Source organism: Podarcis pityusensis, assembly GCF_964106645.2.
Source record: "Podarcis pityusensis genome assembly, chromosome: 8".
Classification (NCBI taxonomy): Eukaryota; Metazoa; Chordata; class Lepidosauria; order Squamata; family Lacertidae; genus Podarcis; species Podarcis pityusensis.
Genome location: NC_138033.1, coordinates 8,019,444 through 8,038,343, shown reverse-complemented (window position 1 = coordinate 8,038,343; position 18,900 = coordinate 8,019,444). Strand labels below are relative to the sequence as shown.

General features: G+C 50.3%; 2 protein-coding genes across 2 annotated transcripts in view; both read left to right on the top strand.

Annotated features, from left to right (window-relative positions):
• Positions 1 to 18,900, top strand: part of STRN4 (striatin 4) — a gene marked incomplete at its 5' end in the record, with an annotated part of 188,023 nt that overhangs the window by 127,861 nt on the left and 41,262 nt on the right. The gene's annotated exons all lie outside the window — the stretch shown is intronic.
• The window catches only part of DACT3 (dishevelled binding antagonist of beta catenin 3), a 43,548-nt gene continuing 26,104 nt past the window's right edge, over positions 1,457 to 18,900 (top strand). The window contains exon 1 of the mRNA XM_081018801.1: positions 1,457 to 1,775. Coding sequence (XP_080874927.1) covers positions 1,563 to 1,775 — 213 coding nt within the window. The 5' untranslated portion in view covers positions 1,457 to 1,562. The remainder of the gene's footprint in view (positions 1,776 to 18,900) is intronic.

Genomic DNA, 18,900 nt, shown 5'->3' with positions numbered 1-18,900 from the left:
AAATAAAAGCACACATTCTACTCATGTAAAAACACCAGGCAGGCCCCACAAATAACCCAGAGATGCATTTTAAATAAAAGGACACATTCTACTCATATAAAAACACGCTGATTCCCGGACAGTCCGGATTTAGAAGGCGATTGGGCCGGATCCGGCCCCCGGGCCTTAGTTTGCCTACCCATGGACTAGAAGACCCGTGAGGTCCTTTCCAACTCTGCAATTCCTTATTTTTTCTGGAGAGAGGGATGTGTCTGTGTATGTGTGCGTTAGATGCTAGCCTCCTGCTAAGCTGTGCGTTCCCTACGTGTTCGCCCGTCGTCTTTTTAAGGGATTAAGAGAATCCATCCCATAACAGTCACTCCCCCGCCCATCCCAGGGGCGTTCGGCGTCTCACCTCCTCCTCTTACACTTGGTGCAAAATTGCACTTTCTGCAAATCTTGGGAGAAACGGGTCTGAGGCCGATGGGCGAGGAAAGTTGGCGGGGCGAAAGCCCTGGAGGAAAACGAATCTGGGCTTCCCAGCGCTTCCTCCATTCATGGTGGGTAGGGCGGGGGCGGGGGGTACGGCTAGATGGGCGGGAGTGCAAAGCAGAGTTCAAAGCGCACAAGTTACTATTTTATGAATGAGGAGGCGGGACATGGTCAGGACGGAGATCCTGCCCATTAATTGCAAAGCAATATTAATATAGGGGCGGGGCTAGGCATATAAACAAATGTAACACTTCGGCAACAGGGAGTTGGAATGAAGAAGGAAAAGGAAATGGAATTTCGAGACGACAGATGAGTTCATAGAAGCTTTGAAACAGAATTAGTGTCAATGACTGACCGCATTTCCAGCGAGGGAGCTCTAGAATGTCAATGGCTTGAACCGTGGGCGTGGCTGCGTAGGTAATTTAAGACCAGCGAGCCAATGGAGCGAGTGGAAGGGCGTGGCTATGCAGATAAGGTGGGTTGGGCGAACCAATGGCGGACGGCTGAAACATTCTTGGGGCGGGGTTTACCATGCAGATAAGGCAGCGCAGGTGAGTCAATGGCTCGGCTCCGGGGCGCGGCTATGCAGATCGCCTTCTGCAAGCCGGCCAATGGCTTGGCTCGAAGGCGGGGCCAAAGTGCAGAAACCAAGGGAGCACAGCCAATGGCTCGGCTTCAGGGCGTGGCCATCAGGTAGGCCGGGGTTTCTAACTGGGCGCGGCCAGGCCAGCGAAACTCAACCACGGGGTCCCAAGAAGAGACCGGGCAGGAGGGGCGTGGCTTTGTAAAATAAAGCGGAGCCCGGCGAGCCAATGGCTTCTTTGGAAGGGTTATTATGCAAAAAAGCCCAGCAGGGTGAGCGAGGGTCCAATTGTTTGAATGGGAGGTTCGGCCACGGAACCCGGGGCCGCCCAATGGAGGGCTGCGCATGCAAATCAGCCCCGGCAGACCGGCCAATGAGCGTTGCTATGCAGATGAGGCGGTGACAGCGCCGGAGCTGCAGCGGCCGGAGCGCGCCCGGGGGTCGCTTTAGCGCTGCTGCGCTTGGCGGAGCAGGACTCGCACCCGGCGCCGCGCTCCATCGGAGGAGGATGATCCGGGCGTTCTCGTTCCCCGCCAGCCCGGAGCGGAGCCGGCTCCGCGGCTGGCTGGAGGGCACCTTGGCCGGCTTGTGCGAGCTGCATCTGCTCCGCGAGCGGCAGGAGCGCCGGGTCCGACAGGCGCTGCGCCTGGCCGCCGAGTCCCCGAGCAAGCAGGGCGATGGCGAGGCTGGAGGCGGCGACGCGGCTCCGGAGGACCAGCTGGTGAGAGAGAGAGAGAGAAGGAGCCCCATTGTCCGCCCCGGCGGGGGCCTTTGCCGGACACCCCTGCGCGGGGATCCGGTCCGATCCTGCTCGGGGGAGGTGCTGGGTTGATCTATCCAATAGCTTCGGGGGCGAAGGAGACTCGAGGCTGCATTCACGGGAGGTGGGGAGGGGGGAGGCTTTGCGAGGGGAGGGGGCTTCGCGCGAGGGGAAAGGTCCGTACGTACCGTGGTGCTGTTGGTGGGCGTGAAAGGGTTAAAATGGGGAGGAGGGGGCGAACCGCCGCGATTATCCCTCCCCCGCTTCTCTAGTGTGGTTTTGGGGGTGCGGGGCGCGCGCATCAAGGCTGCGATCCTGCTGCACCCGACGAGTTGCAGCGGTGTAAACGCGTGGCTGCCCTTGGGGGAAGGGTCCTTCTGCGACGTTGCTTGGGGGGGGGCGGGCTTCTGTATCGTCTGCCTGTGTTTCTTGACCCCCCCCCCCCATATCTTGCGTTGTCCACCAAAGAGCAAAGATTTATTTCATTTTTTGAAAGGGGAAAGCGGGGGCTTTAAGCCCAAGCACGGCTGTAAAGGGATCGGGAGACCGACGAGTCGGTTTCTCTGCGGTTTTATTAATGGGCTTGCGAGAAATGCCAGAGGAGCGTTGCCTGTGCGCCTTCGAAACCCGGGGAATCTCGCCTCGCCGTTTTTACCTCCTAGCGGTTCGTCTTGGGCAACCGATGAGTCGCCGCTCCCCTCTCCAGCCCAGCCCTTGAACTTCAAGGTACCCACCCCTCTGGCCCGTCCACCCGGGTCCTTCTGGTCGGTTACACTCTTGGGGGCGGGGAAGGCAATGCTCGGACTCCTGGGTTCTCTTCTGAGGTTGGGGCTTGGGGACTCTGTGCGTGCGGAGCGCCGGCTAGGGAAGGCGGCGGGGAGTGGTTGGGGGTTGTTAGTGTTGACGCCCGGGAGTGGGGAGATGAAGCAGCTTTTTGGTCTGTGGACGATTTGGGGGGGGGGGGAGGAAGAGAGGGTGGGAAGGATTTTGGGTTGGGCAAACAGTGCGTTGCTCACAATATGTGCGTGCAAATCATGAGATATAGGCGGTGCGCCAGTGGAACTCACGGCCACCAGGTTTGGAACCGATGCTCTGAAAGAATCCATTGTTGAACACACTGGCTTATGATTCTCTTGCACCCCCTCCTTTCTCCAAGCAACTGAAGCTTCAGCTTTGCGGGGGGGGGGAGGGACTTTGAAGACCTGTGGGAAAATACTCTTATTGGTGATAGAACCTCTCTCTCCAGGAGCTCTGTGTTCCATAAGCTGCTGGCTGCTGTTGGAAGGTGGCTGCAGGCTTAGATGAGCACCACTGGTCCCATCCAGCCAGAGGATTCTTGGCTTCTGCTGCCAAATCTGAAAGTCTATTTACAGTGTGTTCATCTTAAGAAGGAGTGAGACGGAAGACTGCTAATCTCAGTAAGCCAATGTTAGCTCCGGGCTCGCAACCCTGCCCTTCTGAACCGAGTGATTTGGGAAGTTACCTGTTGAATCTCACACACCCACAATTTCGGATGTATCTGCATTCTACATTTATACGGACTTGATATCAGCTTTTTACCCAAAGCATTCTGGGAACTGTAGTTTACTAGGAGGTGCCAAGGAATTCCCTGTACTCATGAGCTATCCATGCCCATTGCAGGCCCACAAAATCCTGGGTTTCCCTGGGGATAGGTAAAGGCAAAGATAAAGGGACCCCTGACCGTTAGGTCCAGTTGTGGCCGACTCTGGGGTTGCGGCGCTCATCTCGCTTTACTGGCCGAGGGAGCCAGCGTACATCTTCCGGGTCATGTGGCCACCATGACTAAGCCGCTTCTGGCAAACCAGAGCAGCGCACGGAAACGCCGTTTACCTTCCCGCCGGAGTGGTACCTATTTATCTACTTGCACTTGACGTGCTTTTGAACTGCTAGGTTGGCAGGAGCAGGGACCCAGCAATGGGAGCTCACCCTATCGCGGGGATTCGAACTGCCGACCTTCTGATCAGAAAGCCCTAGGCTCTGTGGTTTAACCCACGGCGCCACCCACATCCCTGGGGATACAGCATTGCTATTAAAGCTGCATAACTGTGCTGTAGGACTAGGGAAACTCTAAACCAGCCTTCCCAACCTGGTGTCTTCCAGCAGTTTTGCACTACAGTTCCCATCATCCCCAACCAATGGTTAAACTATGGGACTATGCCCTCCACACCTGAAGGCAGAAATGCCTCTGAATGGCAGTTGCTGGAAACCACAGAAGGGGGAAGGGGGCTCTCGTGCCCAAATCCTGCTTGCGAGTTTCCCTTTGAAGCATCTGCTTGGCCACTGTAAGAACTGGATGATGGACTAGAGAGACCATTGACCTGGTCTTAAATTCTTCTAGGAAGGCTGTCTTTAATGCTGCCTCCTATCAGTTCTGTTGTTGTTGTTTAGTCGTTTAGTCGTGTCCGACTCTTTGTGACCCCATGAACCAGAGCACGCCAGGCACTCCTGTCTTCCACCGCCTCCCGCAGTTTGGTCAAACTCATGCTGGTAGCTTTGAGAACACTGTCCAACCATCTCCTCCTCTGTCGTCTTTGAAAACTGAAACAGGAGAACTGCAACAATTGCATCAAAAATCTATGGGATTAAGGAGGAGAGTGTGTGGGGCAACTCATGGGTGAGGGGGAATTAAAGGGGTTCACAAACCAGGCCCCCAGTTACTGGCCATACTTGGGGAAAGAAACTTAAAAGCAGGGCTCCGTGTGAAACCCCTGAATTGCAGTTCAACTCTCTTCACTGAGGTCTGAATCAAGACAACAATTTCCTTTCCCATTGCAGAGGTTGAAGTCAGCACTGTCAAATTGATTGCTTATTATTATTATTATTATTTATTAGATTTATGGTATATGCCGCCCATTATAAAAAAAACCCTCAGGGCAGTGTGCAACATTAAAAACATATTTTACAGAGCATAATAATAATAATAACATAAAACAAAGCACAGTAATCAAAAAATCATAGTAACAGTTGTCCACCTGACCTTTAACAATCCATAGATTATTTAATGGCTGAAGGCCAGGGTAAAGAGGAAACGTTTTGCCTGGCGCTTATAGACGTGTAATTATGGCACCAGGTGAGCCTCTCTGGGGAGAGCATTCCGCAAAATGGGGAGCCACCACAGAGAAGGACCCGTTCTCTTGCTACCACCCTCCAAACCTCTTGGGCAGGAGGGACACAGAGAAAGGTCTCAGGTGACAAGCGCAGGGTGTTTTAATACCTATGAGCTTGCCATCTGAGCTTTGAGCATCCCTGTGGTGAAGTGGTGAGAGTGTCAGACTAGGACCTCTGGGTCTTGGGTTCAAATCCCTGCTCAGCCGTGAAGCTCACTAGGCCAGTCACTGCCTCTCGATCTAGCCTACCTTACAGGGTTGTTGTGGAGGTTACATGAGGCGGTGTAGATTCGTGTACGCCACCTTGAGCTCCTTGCAGGATAAGGTGGGGGTGTGAATGCAATAAATAAAATACAATCTCACTCCAAAAGGAACATTATCATTTCCAAATGCATCCAGTAACTTGTTGGTTGTGGTTGTTTGGTATCTGTCTTGGGAGACAATGGAGGAGTTCGCCTTTGGGGGTGAAGTCAAACCGTTGGAGAATCACAGCGCCTGCTGTGGCTGTAGAGACCGATAGAGGAGAGAAATGTTTTGTTGCAGCCGGGGCAGAGGAAGGCGTCCGGTTGTGCTGCTGTAGATGCACCATTTTTACTTAGAAAGCCAGGCTTTTGGGGGGGGGATGGGGGGGTAGAGAGATTGCTGAGGACATCACCCCCAGTAAACTGGGAGGAGACTCAAAAGGGGAAGAGATTGGGGGTGGAAAAAGAGAACTGCCATTGGTTCTCCTCTCTCCGTGGTAAGTAAATGCTTATTTCATTGGGGGTAAAGTTCTTAAATCTTTCACCGCCTGTGGTTGAAATGGCAGCTATTTGGTGATTAAGCATGAAATATTAATGCCGGAGGAGAATTCTGTCTTATTTAAAATAAAAATATATATCAATGCAGCTCCAAGTTAAAATTGTGGTAGATGCATAGCCCACAGAGGTCTAGCAATTGTGCGTGATGGGAATAAAGTATGCATGCACTGATTTATCAGCGCATAATCACTGTGGGTTAAACCATAGGGCCTAGGACTTGCCAATCAGAAGGTCGGCGGTTCGAATCCCCGCGACGGGGTGAGCTCCCGTTGCTCGGTCCCTGCTCCTGCCCACCTAGCAGTTCGAAAGCACGTCAAAGTGCAAGCAGATAAATAGGTACCGCTCCGGCGGGAAGGTAAACGGCGTTTCCGTGCGCTGCTCTCGTTCGCCAGAAGTGGCTTAGTCATGCTGGTCACATGACTCGGAAGCTGTCTGCGGACAAACGCCAGCTCCCTCGGCCAATAAAGCAAGATGAGCGCCGCAACCCCAGAGTCGGTCACGACTGGACCTAATGGTCAGGGGTCCCTTTACCTTTACCTTAATTCTGGTTGCAAACTTCAGGTTCCTGCAGGGAAACTAATTATGGACCATGCATCCTGACTGGTTTGCTCAGAGGTCATACTCAAGTTCTCTCTTTGCTGATCTGTTTGCTGGGAGGTTGTACGCCAAAGAACTTCCACCCTGATCTGTTGTGGGGAGGTATATGACTTCCTGCCAATCAGTTGCTATTCCACGCTTTGTATTGCCTTCCCTGTCACTTTCCTAACTGCAAAAACTCCTCTTTGTTGCGACAGAGCACTTTAACCTACCTCAGTTGCACAAACCAACATTTCCAGCATGTGACTGAACCCCGCCTGCAAAATGGCGACAGTCTGGGGGTGATTTGGTTTATTTTCTTCTTCGGAGAGGTGTTTGCATATAGCCCAGAGTCCTGGGGAGTAGATTATGAAGGAAGATGTCCCCAGCACTTACCATATTTTTCGCTCTATAAGACGCACTTTTTCCCTCCTAAAAAGTAAGGGGAAATGTGTGTGCGTCTTATGGAGCGAATGCAGGCTGCACAGCTATCCCAGAAGCCAGAACAGCAAGAGGGAACAGCGATCCCTCTTGCTGTTCTGGCTTCTGGGATTCAGAATATTTTTTTTCTTGTTTTCCTCCTCCAAAACCTAGGTGCTTCTTGTGGTCTGGTGCGTCTTGTAGAGCGAAAAATACGGTAACTTGTAAACAGAGGCTAAGAGGTTCAAAGAAATACATATCTTGTTTAAATATATATAAAAATAAAAAAATTGTCCAGTAGCACCCTAGAGACCAACGAAGTTTATTCTTGGTATAAGCTTTCATGTGCATGCACACTTCTCCAGATGCCTCAGATACTTCAGATATCTTGTTTATTTATCCTTGCTCCTGGAAGCCAGTCCTCTAGTTCAGAAGTGGGGGAAGCAGACATTGCTGAACTACAACTCCCATAATCCCTGGGAAGCGTGGCCAATGGCCAGAGCTGAAGGGAGTTGTAGTTTGGCAAAATCTTGAGGGTCAAAGCTTCCTCCCACCTGCTTTCGTTCTTTCACCCACAGATGACCACAGAAGCCCCTCACCCCTGCCAATTCAATCTTTTGAGGCCCGGAAACTCCTTTAGACAAACATACGTGCTTCCTTCTTTTCCCATATGGTAGATACTGTTTTCAGTATTTGGCTGGCCACTGTAAGAGCAGAATGCTTTGCGAGATGCTTTGTGACCTGATCCCAGCAGCTATATGTTATTCTGCTGTTTTTTTGCGGCAGAATTAAAATGTACCCTTGAAGCTTTTGTATTGACCGCGTTTGATGGGCGGGAATAGAAGAGCCTAAGGTAAAGGTAAAGGGACCCCTGATCATTAGGTCCAGTCTTGGCCGACTCTGGGGTTGCAGCGCTCATCTCACTTTATTGGCCGAGGGAGCCGGCGTCCAGCTTCCGGGTCATGTGGCCAGCATGACTAAGCTGCTTCTGGTGAACTAGAGCAGCGCACGGAAACGCCGTTTGCCTTCCCGCCGGAGCGGTACCTATTTATCTACTTGCACTTTGACGTGCTTTCGAACTGCTAGGTTGGCAGGAGCAGGGACCGAGCAACGGGAGCTCACCCCGTCACGGGGATTCGAACCTCTGACCTTCTGATCGGCAAGTCCTAGGCTCTGTGGTTTAACCCACAGCACCAAGAGCCTAGAAACCTCCTATTTCCCCAAATCTTAAGGCGTAGCAGAGTTGGGTGCTGGAGGGTCTTAGAACAGGGGCCAGCAAACTTTTTCAGCAGGGGTCCACTGTCCCTCAGACCATGTGGGGGGGCCGGACTATATTTTGAAAAAAAATATGAACAGATTTCTATGCCCCACAAATAACCCAGAGATGCATTTTAAATAAAAGGACACATTCTACTCATGTAAAAACACGCTGATCCTCGGACCGTCCACAGGCCAGATTGAGAAGACGATTGGGCTGGATCCGGCCCCCGGGCCTTAGTTTGCCTACCCATGGTCTAGAGGCAAGATTTCCAAACTTTGCTGGGTTCAGCCTCCTTGGTTGCATAAACTCATCCCAAATACGTGCTCCTCTAGCATGATTCAGAATAGCAATATGCACGGCAGACCAAGAAAGGTAGTAACACAATAAATTTAAAGCGGTGACAACATGCCAGTCAGCTGCCTTGGAAGAAAACAGGACGTCCTGTTTCTTCTGGCAAGAGGATAGCAGCAAAAATGGTGCCCCCAAAAAGGACTTGGGTGGGGGGCAGTGATCTTAAGTGGCTCCCCAAAGCACGTATTTTGGGGTGCTGTGCCTGAAAAGTGCTGGGGGGGCGCAATCTCATGTGGGTCACATGACTCGCGCAGGATTGTGGACCCAGGAGATGGCACCCCAGATTTGGGCTGCTTCGTTTTGGAAGACATGTAACATTAAATTGCACATTTATTCAATGTCCAGTGGAAGCTATTCAGTTTAATTAACTTGACAAGGCCCCTTTGCCCCTTAGCACCCACCTAAGGAATCCCCTCCCAAAGGGGCAGTACCCCCCCACTTTGGGAACCACTGGTCTAGAGAGTGGTCTTTCTGGTAAAGGTAAAGGGACCCCTGACCATTAGGTCCAGTTGTGGCCGACTCTGGGGTTGCGGCGCTCATCTCGCTTTACTGGCTGAGGGAGCCGGCGTACAGCTTCCGGGTCATATGGCCAGCATGACTAAGCCGCTTCTGGTGAACCAGAGCAGTGCACGGAAACGCTGTTTACCTTCCCGCCGGAGCGGTACCTATTTATCTACTTGCACTTTGTGCTTTCGAACTGCTAGGTTGGCAGGAGCTGGGACCGAGCAACGGGAGCTCACCCCGTCACGGGGATTCGAACCACCAACCTTCTGATCGGCAAGTCCTAGGCTCTGTGGTTTAATCCACAGCACCAGCCGCGTCCCCTAAATCTGATGTTTGGTCAAGCACTTGCCTCCCATAGCTCTTGGGACTGACCTGTTCCACAGCTGAAACACCTTAATTTTGGTATAGATATTTCCCAAATGTCTGAACAGCCCAAGGCAAGCGAGAATGGCTTGCAAGCTAAACACTGGTAAAAGAATGCTCCACAACGCCATTCTTTTCAAATTAGCATCATATCCTTTGTTTTCATTTTGATTATAATTGTGCAATAAAACCCATCCACCCAGCGTTTCTGTGATATATTTCTCTCTCTCCCTGCCTGAGTACCATGCGTTTTTTCAAATACAATCAGGAGCATTCATAAAGCGGTACAATAAAGCACTGCAGAAACAACAGATTAATAATAATAAAAACCCCCTCATCATCTTGGGACCCTAATTAAAAACACAAGAAGACGCCTGCCAGAATATCTGCTTTGTGCGTCGGATGGTGTAGACTCTGGTCCACAAAATGATGGATGGGCTGGTCTTTAAGGTGCTCTAAGATTATTTGTGGTTCTGCCTCAGCGATTTGCCAACCTAGTGCCCAGCATCCGTGGCTGGCACGGCTGGGAGTTGTGATCCAAAACATCTGGAGGGCACCAGGTTGGCGATGACTGTTTTTGCAGTGGTGATAAAATCTTAAGACTGTGCCTGCATCAAAACAAGGCTATTCACAGAAGAGGCTGGTCCGTTAAAGAAAATGGGGCCCTGCCCCACCAGCCTCTGCTCTTAGCCCCGGTTTACCTGCCTTCTAACTTAACAACCATGGGTGGCGCTGTGGGTTAAACCACAGAGCTTAGGACTTGCCGATCAGAAGGTTGGCGGTTCGAATCTCCACGACGGGGTGAGCTCCCGTTGCTCGGTCCCTGCTCCTGCCAACCTAGCAGTTTGAAAGCACACTAGTGCAAGTAGATAAATAGGTGCCGCTCCGGCGGGAAGGTAAACGGCGTTTCCGTGCGCTGCTCTGGTTCGCCAGAAGCGGCTTAGTCATGCTAGCCGCATGACCCGGAAGCTGTACGCCGGCTCCCTCGGCCAATAAAGCGAGATGAGTGCCGCAGCCCCAGAATTGGTCACGACTGGACCTAATGGTCAGGGGTCCCTTTACCGTTAACTTAACAACCAGTCCAGGGGGTGGCGCTGGCACCCAGCTTCCCCCTTTAGTCTCCTTCTGTGTTGCCCTTTCAGGACTCTGCAGGGAGAAGCATGGGGACAAAGCTTCTGCCTGTCGTTGGCTCTGGCGCCACCTGCTGTTGGGCTCCCTACCTTTTGCCCTACCAGCTCCAGCAAACACCAGCCCTCTGGTTCGGCGAATCTCTTTGCTCCCAGTTCCTAAAATAAGACTGACGGGGACAGCCTGTGCACTCCTCTTATGCTCTGCATCCCACACGCTCCCATTTCCAGTTTGGGAAGCGGCGATAATGTGACGTTGGCCGCAGTCCATACCTATCTTGTTATTTCGATGTGTTTCCCTCCAAACCAGCTTTGGTCCTAATTGAGAATGACCTGGCTGCATTTGAAGCCGGTAATGTGTACACAGGGACGCGGGTGGCGCTGTGGGTTAAACCACAGAGCCTAGGACTTGCAGATCAGAAGGTTGGCGGTTCGAATCCCCGCGATGGGGTGAGCTCCCATTGCTCGGTCCCTGCTCCTGCCCACCTAGCAGTTCAAAAACACATCAAAGTGCAAGTAGATAAATAGGTACCACTCTGGCGGGAAGATAAACGGCGTTTCCGTGCACTGCTCTGGTTCACCAAAAGCGGCTTAGTCATGGAGTATAGCATCAATAGGAGTATAGCATCTAGGTCAAGGGAAGTAATAGTGCCACTGTATTCTGCTCTGGTCAGACCTCACCTGGAGTACTGTGTCCAGTTCTGGGCACCACAGTTCAAGAAGGACACTGACAAACTGGAACGTGTCCAGAGGAGGGCAACCAAAATGGTCAAAGGCCTGGAAACGATGCCTTATGAGGAACGGCTAAGGGAGCTGGGCATGTTTAGCCTGGAGAAGAGGAGGCTAAGGGGTGATATGATAGCCATGTTCAAATATATAAAAGGATGTCACATAGAGGAGGGAGAAAGGTTGTTTTCTGCTGCTCCAGAGAAGCGGACACGGAGCAATGGATCCAAACTACAAGAAAGAAGATTCCACCTAAACATTAGGAAGAACTTCCTGACAGTAAGAGCTGTTCGACAGTGGAATTTGCTGCCAAGGAGTGTGGTGGAGTCTCCTCCTTTGGAGGTCTTTAAGCAGAGGCTTGACAACCATATGTCAGGAGTGCTCTGATGGTGTTTCCTGCTTGGCAGGGGGCTGGACTCGATGGCCCTTGTGGTCTCTTCCAACTCTATGATTCTATGATGGCCACATGACCCGGAAGTTGTATGCCGGCTCCCTTAGCCAGTAAAGCAAGTTGAGCGCCGCAACCCCAGAGTCGGCCATGACTGGACCTAATGGTCAGGGGTCCCTTTACCTTTTAATGTGTACACAAGCTGGTAACGGATACACAGCCAGAATCTAGGCTTGGAAAGGAGTCCCCAACCCTCTGTCCTGGAAGCTACTTCCCTCTCCCTCCACCCAAATACATGACACATAGTTACTGGAGTGCAAAGGAGCTCTGGTCAGCCCCCTGTGCCCCCTGCCCCCTTCCCTTCAGCATTTTGCCTTTGGACCCCCCTCCCCAAACCCTGCCCACCTGCCCTGTACTCCTTCCAGGTGTGCTTTCACCCCCCTCCCGGAAGTTGCGCTGTTGGTGAGCATTCCGTTGAAGGCACCCTGTACGGTGACAATGTCCGTGATGACCTCACATGACAAAAGCTTGACCAATGGCAGGTTAACAGGTCACAGAAGCCACTTGCTGATTTGTGCATAAGGATCACGGTATTTAACTAGAAATCCATTGTCCGTGCACAAAGAGGGGCTGTATTCTTGGTCCGCTGACTAGCGTTAAATTCAAGCAGTGCTCTCGACCGTTCCTGGCGTCCAGTAAAAAGGAAAAAGTCACGCGGCTTCTCCTCTTGGCTGGTTCTGGTACAATCGCCTCCCTCCTGCTCTTTTCCTTTATGGCAGGAGAGAAACCGCGCCCTTGTCAGAGTCTCTGAAGCATAGAGGAGCTTGGCTGGATCCGGCCAGTTGCCATCCAGTCCAGAATCCTGGTCTCTCGGCGGCCTGCCTGAAAGCCGGATCTGAGCATCACAGCCACTTTGTGACCCACAGCAACTGGTCTTCAGACAGTGGAGACAGAATCACAGACCTGTCGAGTATAATAATAATAATAATAATAATAATAATAATAATAATAATTTTTATTTATATCCTGCCCTCCCCAGCCAAGGCCAAGCTCAGGGCGGCTAACAAGCAATAATAAAAACATATTGGATGAATACAACTGAAAAACAAGATTAAAATGCAACATTAAAATATTGAAACATTAAAATATTAAAATGCAGCCTCATCACAGGAGGAGAAAGGAAAAGGGGAAAAAAAGAGAGGGAGGGAATCAAATTGGCTCCAAGCCAAAGGCCAGGCGGAACAACTCTGTCTTACAGGCCCTGTGGAAAGAAATCAGATCCTGCAGGGCCCTGGTCTCATGAGGCAGAGCGTTCCACCAGGCAGGGGCCAGTGTTGAAAAGGCCCTGGCTTTGGTTGAGGCTAATCTAACTTCCTTAGGGCCTGGGACCTCTAGGGTGTTGCTATTTATGGACCTTGAGGCTCTCCGTGGGGCATACCAGGAGAGGCGGTCCCGTAGGTACGAGGGTCCTAGGCCGTGAAGGGCTTTAAAGGTCAAGACCAGCACCTTAAATCTGACCCTGTACTCCACCGGGAGCCAGTGCTGCTGGAAAAGCACTGGGTGAATCTGCTCCCATGGCAGAGAGTCCAACCCCTTGCAATGCAGATAGAACTGCGGAATTTTTACTGTGCCCTTTGGAACTCCCTGCCTCTTGACACCAGGCAGGGGCACTTTTTGGCACCATTTTCGTTTAGGCGACAGAGTGTTTGCTTTAATCTGTTCTTCGTTTATGGCTGGTTTTATCTTTTGAGTGCTTTATAGAGTTCTTTTTTTACTTTTCTTCATTTTCTTCAGTATATCGCTTTGAGTTTTTCTTCCAGCAAGCAAACGGTGTGTGCATTTTATGAAATAAACAAGCATAGACATCATGGAAAGCCAGCCTAAGCTGGGCAGAAGATCTCCTAGCCACAGAAAAAGCTTGACGGGGAATATCTTACCATGAATTGGATGACTTCCCTATGTCTTCTCAGGCAGGTGGGGCCTGGCTGAGGGCGGGCAAATGTTATCCTTCTTATATTTTAATAATAATAATAATAATAATAATAATAATAATAATAATAATAATTTATTTGTACCCCGCCCATCTGGCTGAGTTTCCTCAGCCACTCTGGGCGGCTTCCTCAAAGACCAAAAATACACTAAGATGTCACACATTAAAAACTTCCCTGAACAGGGCTGCCTTCAGATGTCTTCTGAATGTCAAGTAGCTGTTTATCTCTTTGATATCTATGGGAGGGCGTTCCACGGGGCGGGTGCCACTACCGAAAAGGCCCTCTGCCTGGTTCCCTGTAACTTGGCTTCTCGCAGCAAGGGAACTGCCAGAAGGCCCTCGGCGCTGGACCTCAGTGTCCGGGTAGAACTATGGGGGTGGAGACGCTCCTTCAGGTATACTGGGCCGTGGCCGTTTAGGGCCTTAAAGGTCAACACCATCACTTTGAATTGTGCTCGGAAACATATTATTAGGATAATAAGAATATACACATCTGTATTTTAATGTCTGGTAATACTACATCATTTCTTTCTTTCTTTCTTTCTTTCTTTCTTTCTTTCTTTCTTTTTTTCTCGCTTGCTTTTTTTCCTTTCCTTTCCCCCTCTATTTATGAATGAAATTTCCTGAGTAAAATATCAATAAAATATTATCAATTAGATTTATATGCTGCCCTTCATCGCAAGATCTCAGCGCGGTTCACAGGCTAAAAACACAAGGTGAAAACACAAGAGTTAAAATGAAAACAACAAAACAATAACCCGACATGCATTTAAAAGGCTGTAAATATTACTCAGCCTTGTAAAACGAAAAAATACAAATTAGCATATAACACTTAAGAACAATTTAAAACATGCCCCCAATAAACAGCACCCACCTGTTTAAACCGCATCCCCATTAAAAACCATAATTTTAGCACAAGGGGGCTGGCAGGATCCCCACCAGCCCTAGGGGACCAGCCTTGACTGTTCTCCCCCCGTCTAGGTAAAAAAAAGGTAAAGGGCCCCTGGACGGTTAAGTCCAGTCAAAGGCGACTATGGGGTTGCAATGCTCATCTCGCTTTCAGGCTGAGGCCTTTGTCCGCAGACAGCTTTCCGGGTCATGTGGCCAGCAGGACTAAACCGCTCGGGGTAATTCATTCTGGAGGTCCGTTCTTAACCTGAAACTGTTCTTAACCTGAGGTACCACTTTAGCTAATGGGGCCTCCCACTGCCGCCGCCATTCGATTTCTGTTCTCATCCTGAAGCAAAGTTCTTAACCCGAGGTACTATTTTTGGGTTAGCGGAGTCTGTAACCTGAAGCATCTGTAACCTGAAGTGTCTGTAACCCGACGTACCACTGCATGGGGTTGCGGTGCTCATCTCACTTTCAGGCCAAGGGAGCCGGCGTTTGTCCGCAGACAGCTTTCCGGGTCATGTGGCCAGCATGACTAAACCACTTCTGGCACAACAGAACACCGTGATGGAAACCAGAGCACATAGAAACAACATTTACCTTCCTGCCACAGTGGTGTCTATTTATCTACTTGCACTGGTGTGCTTTCGAACTGCTAGGTTGGCAGGAGCTGGGACAGAGCAACAGAAACTCATCCTATAATGGGGATTCGAACCGCCGACCTTCTGATCGGCAAGCCCAAGAGGCTCAGTGGTTTAGACCAAGCAGCAGAGGCTGAGAGAGAGAATCTCTTTGCTGCTGTCCCTGCTGCCACGTGGCAGGGCAGGCTGAGCCCTTGCCGCTCTGTTGGGTCAATGCGCAACGGGCGCAACGGGCGCTCTAATGGACGCCAGCTGGCTTCACTGCCCAGAGCCCCTCAGAAAACCAAGGAACCTCCCAGATTCCATTTGCTCAGAGAGGGGAACAATCCATTTTGTAAACTGCTTTGAGATTTTTTTCCTTTAAAATATAAAGCAATGTAGAAATGATGGTGACAACCACGTCACATAGCAAAATGGGGGCCTTAACAGGAGCAGCAGCTATGCTACCTAGAAGATTCTCATCCCTGAACACCTCCTCTTTTGACCAAGTATTCAGTTTCCAAGAACAGCAGCTGGTGGGGGGCTGTCACAAAAAAAAAGTCAACATTCTCGGACCCCATCCCCTTCCCTTTCTGGAAATTTTTTGATCCATGCTTCCATGCCAACCCTCTCCTTGTTTTGACATTCCAGACCTCCTTGCCTTCACAGACTTGCTGAGTCAGGCCCTGGTGCAGTCGACAGAGCTGAGTCATCTTTTTGGATTGGCCCAGGTCTCCTGCGTTTTCTTGTCTCGGAGACTGGCGTGTTTGTGTGTGTCAGAGGGGTCGTCTGTGCTTACCCTTCCGCCATATTGATGTCCTCGCCTTCCACAGTCCGGCTCTGAGCTTGGCTGGGGGTTGATAACACGCATGAGTACAGTGATACCTCGGGTTAAGAACTTAATTCGTTCTGGAGGTCCGTTCTTAACCTGAAACTGTTCTTAACCTGAAGCATCACTTTACCTAATGGGGCCTCCCGCTGCCACCGCGCGATTTCTGTTCTCATCCTGAAGCAAAGTTCTTAACCCGAGGTACTATTTCTGGGTTAGCAAAGTCTGTAACCTGAAGCATCTGTAACCCAAGGTACAGCTCCACAACATGCATCACAAAGGCTTTAGAAATATCCACTTTTGGAATCTGGATTGGAAACATCTTGCGGTCGGAGGTGGGGAAAAGGTTGCTTTCTTTTGTTGTTGCAGTTGTCTTTTATTTCTGCGCCGTGCCATAGAGTAGAATAGAATAGGAGAGTTGGGAGGGACACCTGGGGGCCATCTAGTCCAACCCCTTGCGACACAATGTTTAACTTTGCACTGTGCGAAGAAATCCTTTTCTTTTATCTGCCCTGAATCTTCTAACATTCAGCGTCCTTGAATGCGCACAATTTCTAGTGTTATGAGGAGAGAGGAAGAAAAACCTCCCTCCCTCCAATTTTCACCATGCCAGGCGTGCTTTTATAAACTTGTCTCCTCTGACTTGCCTTTTCTATAATAATAATAATAATAATAATAATAATAATAATAATAATAATATATTTTTATTTATATCCCGCTCTCCCCAGCCGAAGCCGGGCTCAGAGCGGCTAACAACAATAAAAGTAACACAGCATTCTAAAATCAATTCATTTTAAAATCAATTCAAAATCAAATTAATGGCAACTATTGGGCTAGAGTTCTATGAGGATTACCAAAGGAGGGGGTCAGGCTGTACCTTGGCCAAAGGCCTGGTGGAACAGCTCTGTCTTGCAGGCCCTGTAGAAAGATGTCAAGTCCCGCAGGGCCCTAGTCTCTTGTGACAGAGCGTTCCACCAGATCGGGGCCACAGCCGAAAAAGCCCTGGCTCTGGTTGAGGCCAGCCTAACCTCTCTGTGGCCTGAGACCTCCAAGATGTTTTTGTTTGAAGACCGTAAGGTCCTCCGTGGGACATACCAGGTATGGTATGTCATACCGTAGGTATGAGGGTCCTAGGCCGTGAAGGGCTTTAAAGGTCAAAACCAGCACCTTAAATCTGACCCTGTACTCCACCGGGAGCCAGTGCAGCTGGTATAGCACCGGGTGAACATGATCCCGCAGCGAGGACCCCGTAAGGAGTCTCACCGTGGCTTTCTGCACCCACTGGAGTTTCTGGGTCAGTCTCAAGGGCAGCCCCACGTAGAGTGTTGAGTGTGTCCTTTCACCTTTCCGGACTATTTCAATACAGTCCGGTCACATGTGGACAGGGATGGTGGGTGAGCAATAGGCCGGGCCGAGAAGATGACTAGTCCAGCAGGAAGGTCAGGCAAACACCATAAAACGCTTGAAGCTTTGCTCTAATGGAGGGTGGGGTGGGCGACTTACTGAAACTCAGAACGGTGCAAGGAGCTGGGTAAATATTAAAAAATATGGCAGGTATGTTGACGACAGGAGAGATAAAGGGGGGGAGGAAGAGGTGTCATGGGACAAGGAGGGGCATTTTGGTGGTTTATGGTGGGACAATGTAATTCGGGTAAAGGTTGACGGAGGGGAGGGAGATCTTTGGAGAGGACAGGGGGCAGGAGATTTGTTCAGCAAAGGCTGTGCAGCCGTCCTCGCTCAAATGTTCTTCCATTATTTATTTCCTCCTTGCCACTTCCAGTGATCTCATGCAGGCCCCCGGGGTCAGGGAACCGGACTGTGTGCGTTTAATGCCTTAATTTCCCCAACCGACAGTGTCTTCCAACCTCCAGATATTTTGGAATGCAACTCCCCAACGCCTGGAGCGCTTCTGAGCACCGCTCTAGGAGATTATTCCTTCTGGACGTGTTTATCTAAAGGAGCAAAGATCTGTGTGGGGCGCTGGATCATAGCTGTCAACCGTCCCTTATTTGGCGGGAAAGTCCCTTACCCCAGCGCCGTGTCCCGCTGCTGTCCCTTATTGATGATGTCCCTTAAATTTCCCGGGTTTCAAAGGAAGCAGCTCCTCTCCCTCCCTCCCTGCCGACCCGGGAGGAGGGAGGCTCCAACTGTGTTGCTTGGCTGCGTTGCTCACCCAATAAGGAGTCTAAGAACGACTGGGGGGTGGAGCTTGCATGCCTTGTGCCGATCAAATCGGCCGCGTTGCCTGAGGACTCGCCTTTGCTCAGCGCTTCCCAGCGGAGAGTGATGGTGGATTTCCTTGCTGCATCCCCTTTGCCGGGTTGCTGCGCTGTGGGAACCACCGCTTGAGGCTTCGTTTGGCTGCTGGCTGGGCTTTCTGCCTTTGGCTGGGAGGGGCTCAGAAGTTGAACATACCTGTGCTTGGAAAATCCCTTATTTTGGCTGCCGATCCCTTATTTTCAAGGCTGCTGGTCCCTTATTTTCAAATCTGTAAGTTGACAGCTATGCGCTGGATACCAGGGGACGGCCCTCAAAGGCACAACCCAGTTGCAGGCAGATTTCTCAGAAATCTGCGGGAAGTGCCCTTTTTTACAAACGTTTTCAAATGTTTACAATTTTCTTTCATATGAAATATAAATTTGCTCCAGTTCTTCTGAAACAGTTCGTCTTGCCGATTCCGGATCTTCCCCGTCAGCTTTGCCATCTCCACATATTCTACCATTTTTATCTGCCATTCTTCCAATGTAGGAATTCCCTGCAGCTTCCATTTCTGGGCCAGGAGTATTATTGCAGCCGTTGGGGCATACATAAACAAACTTACATCTTTATTTCTGAATTTCCTCTCCAATTAACCCTAACAAAAATGCCTCTGGTTTTTTACTGAAATTATATTTAAAAACCTTTTTCAACTCATTATATATTGTATCCCAGAAGGCTTTCACCTTGGTACAAGTCCACCACATATGAAGGAAATTCCCCTTTCTCCTTGCATTTCCAACAGTTTTTATCTTGGTTTCTATACATTTTGGCAAGTTTAGTCGGTGTAATGTACCAGCGGTACATCATCTTCATTAAATTCTCTTTAAGTGACACACATGCTGTAAATTTAATT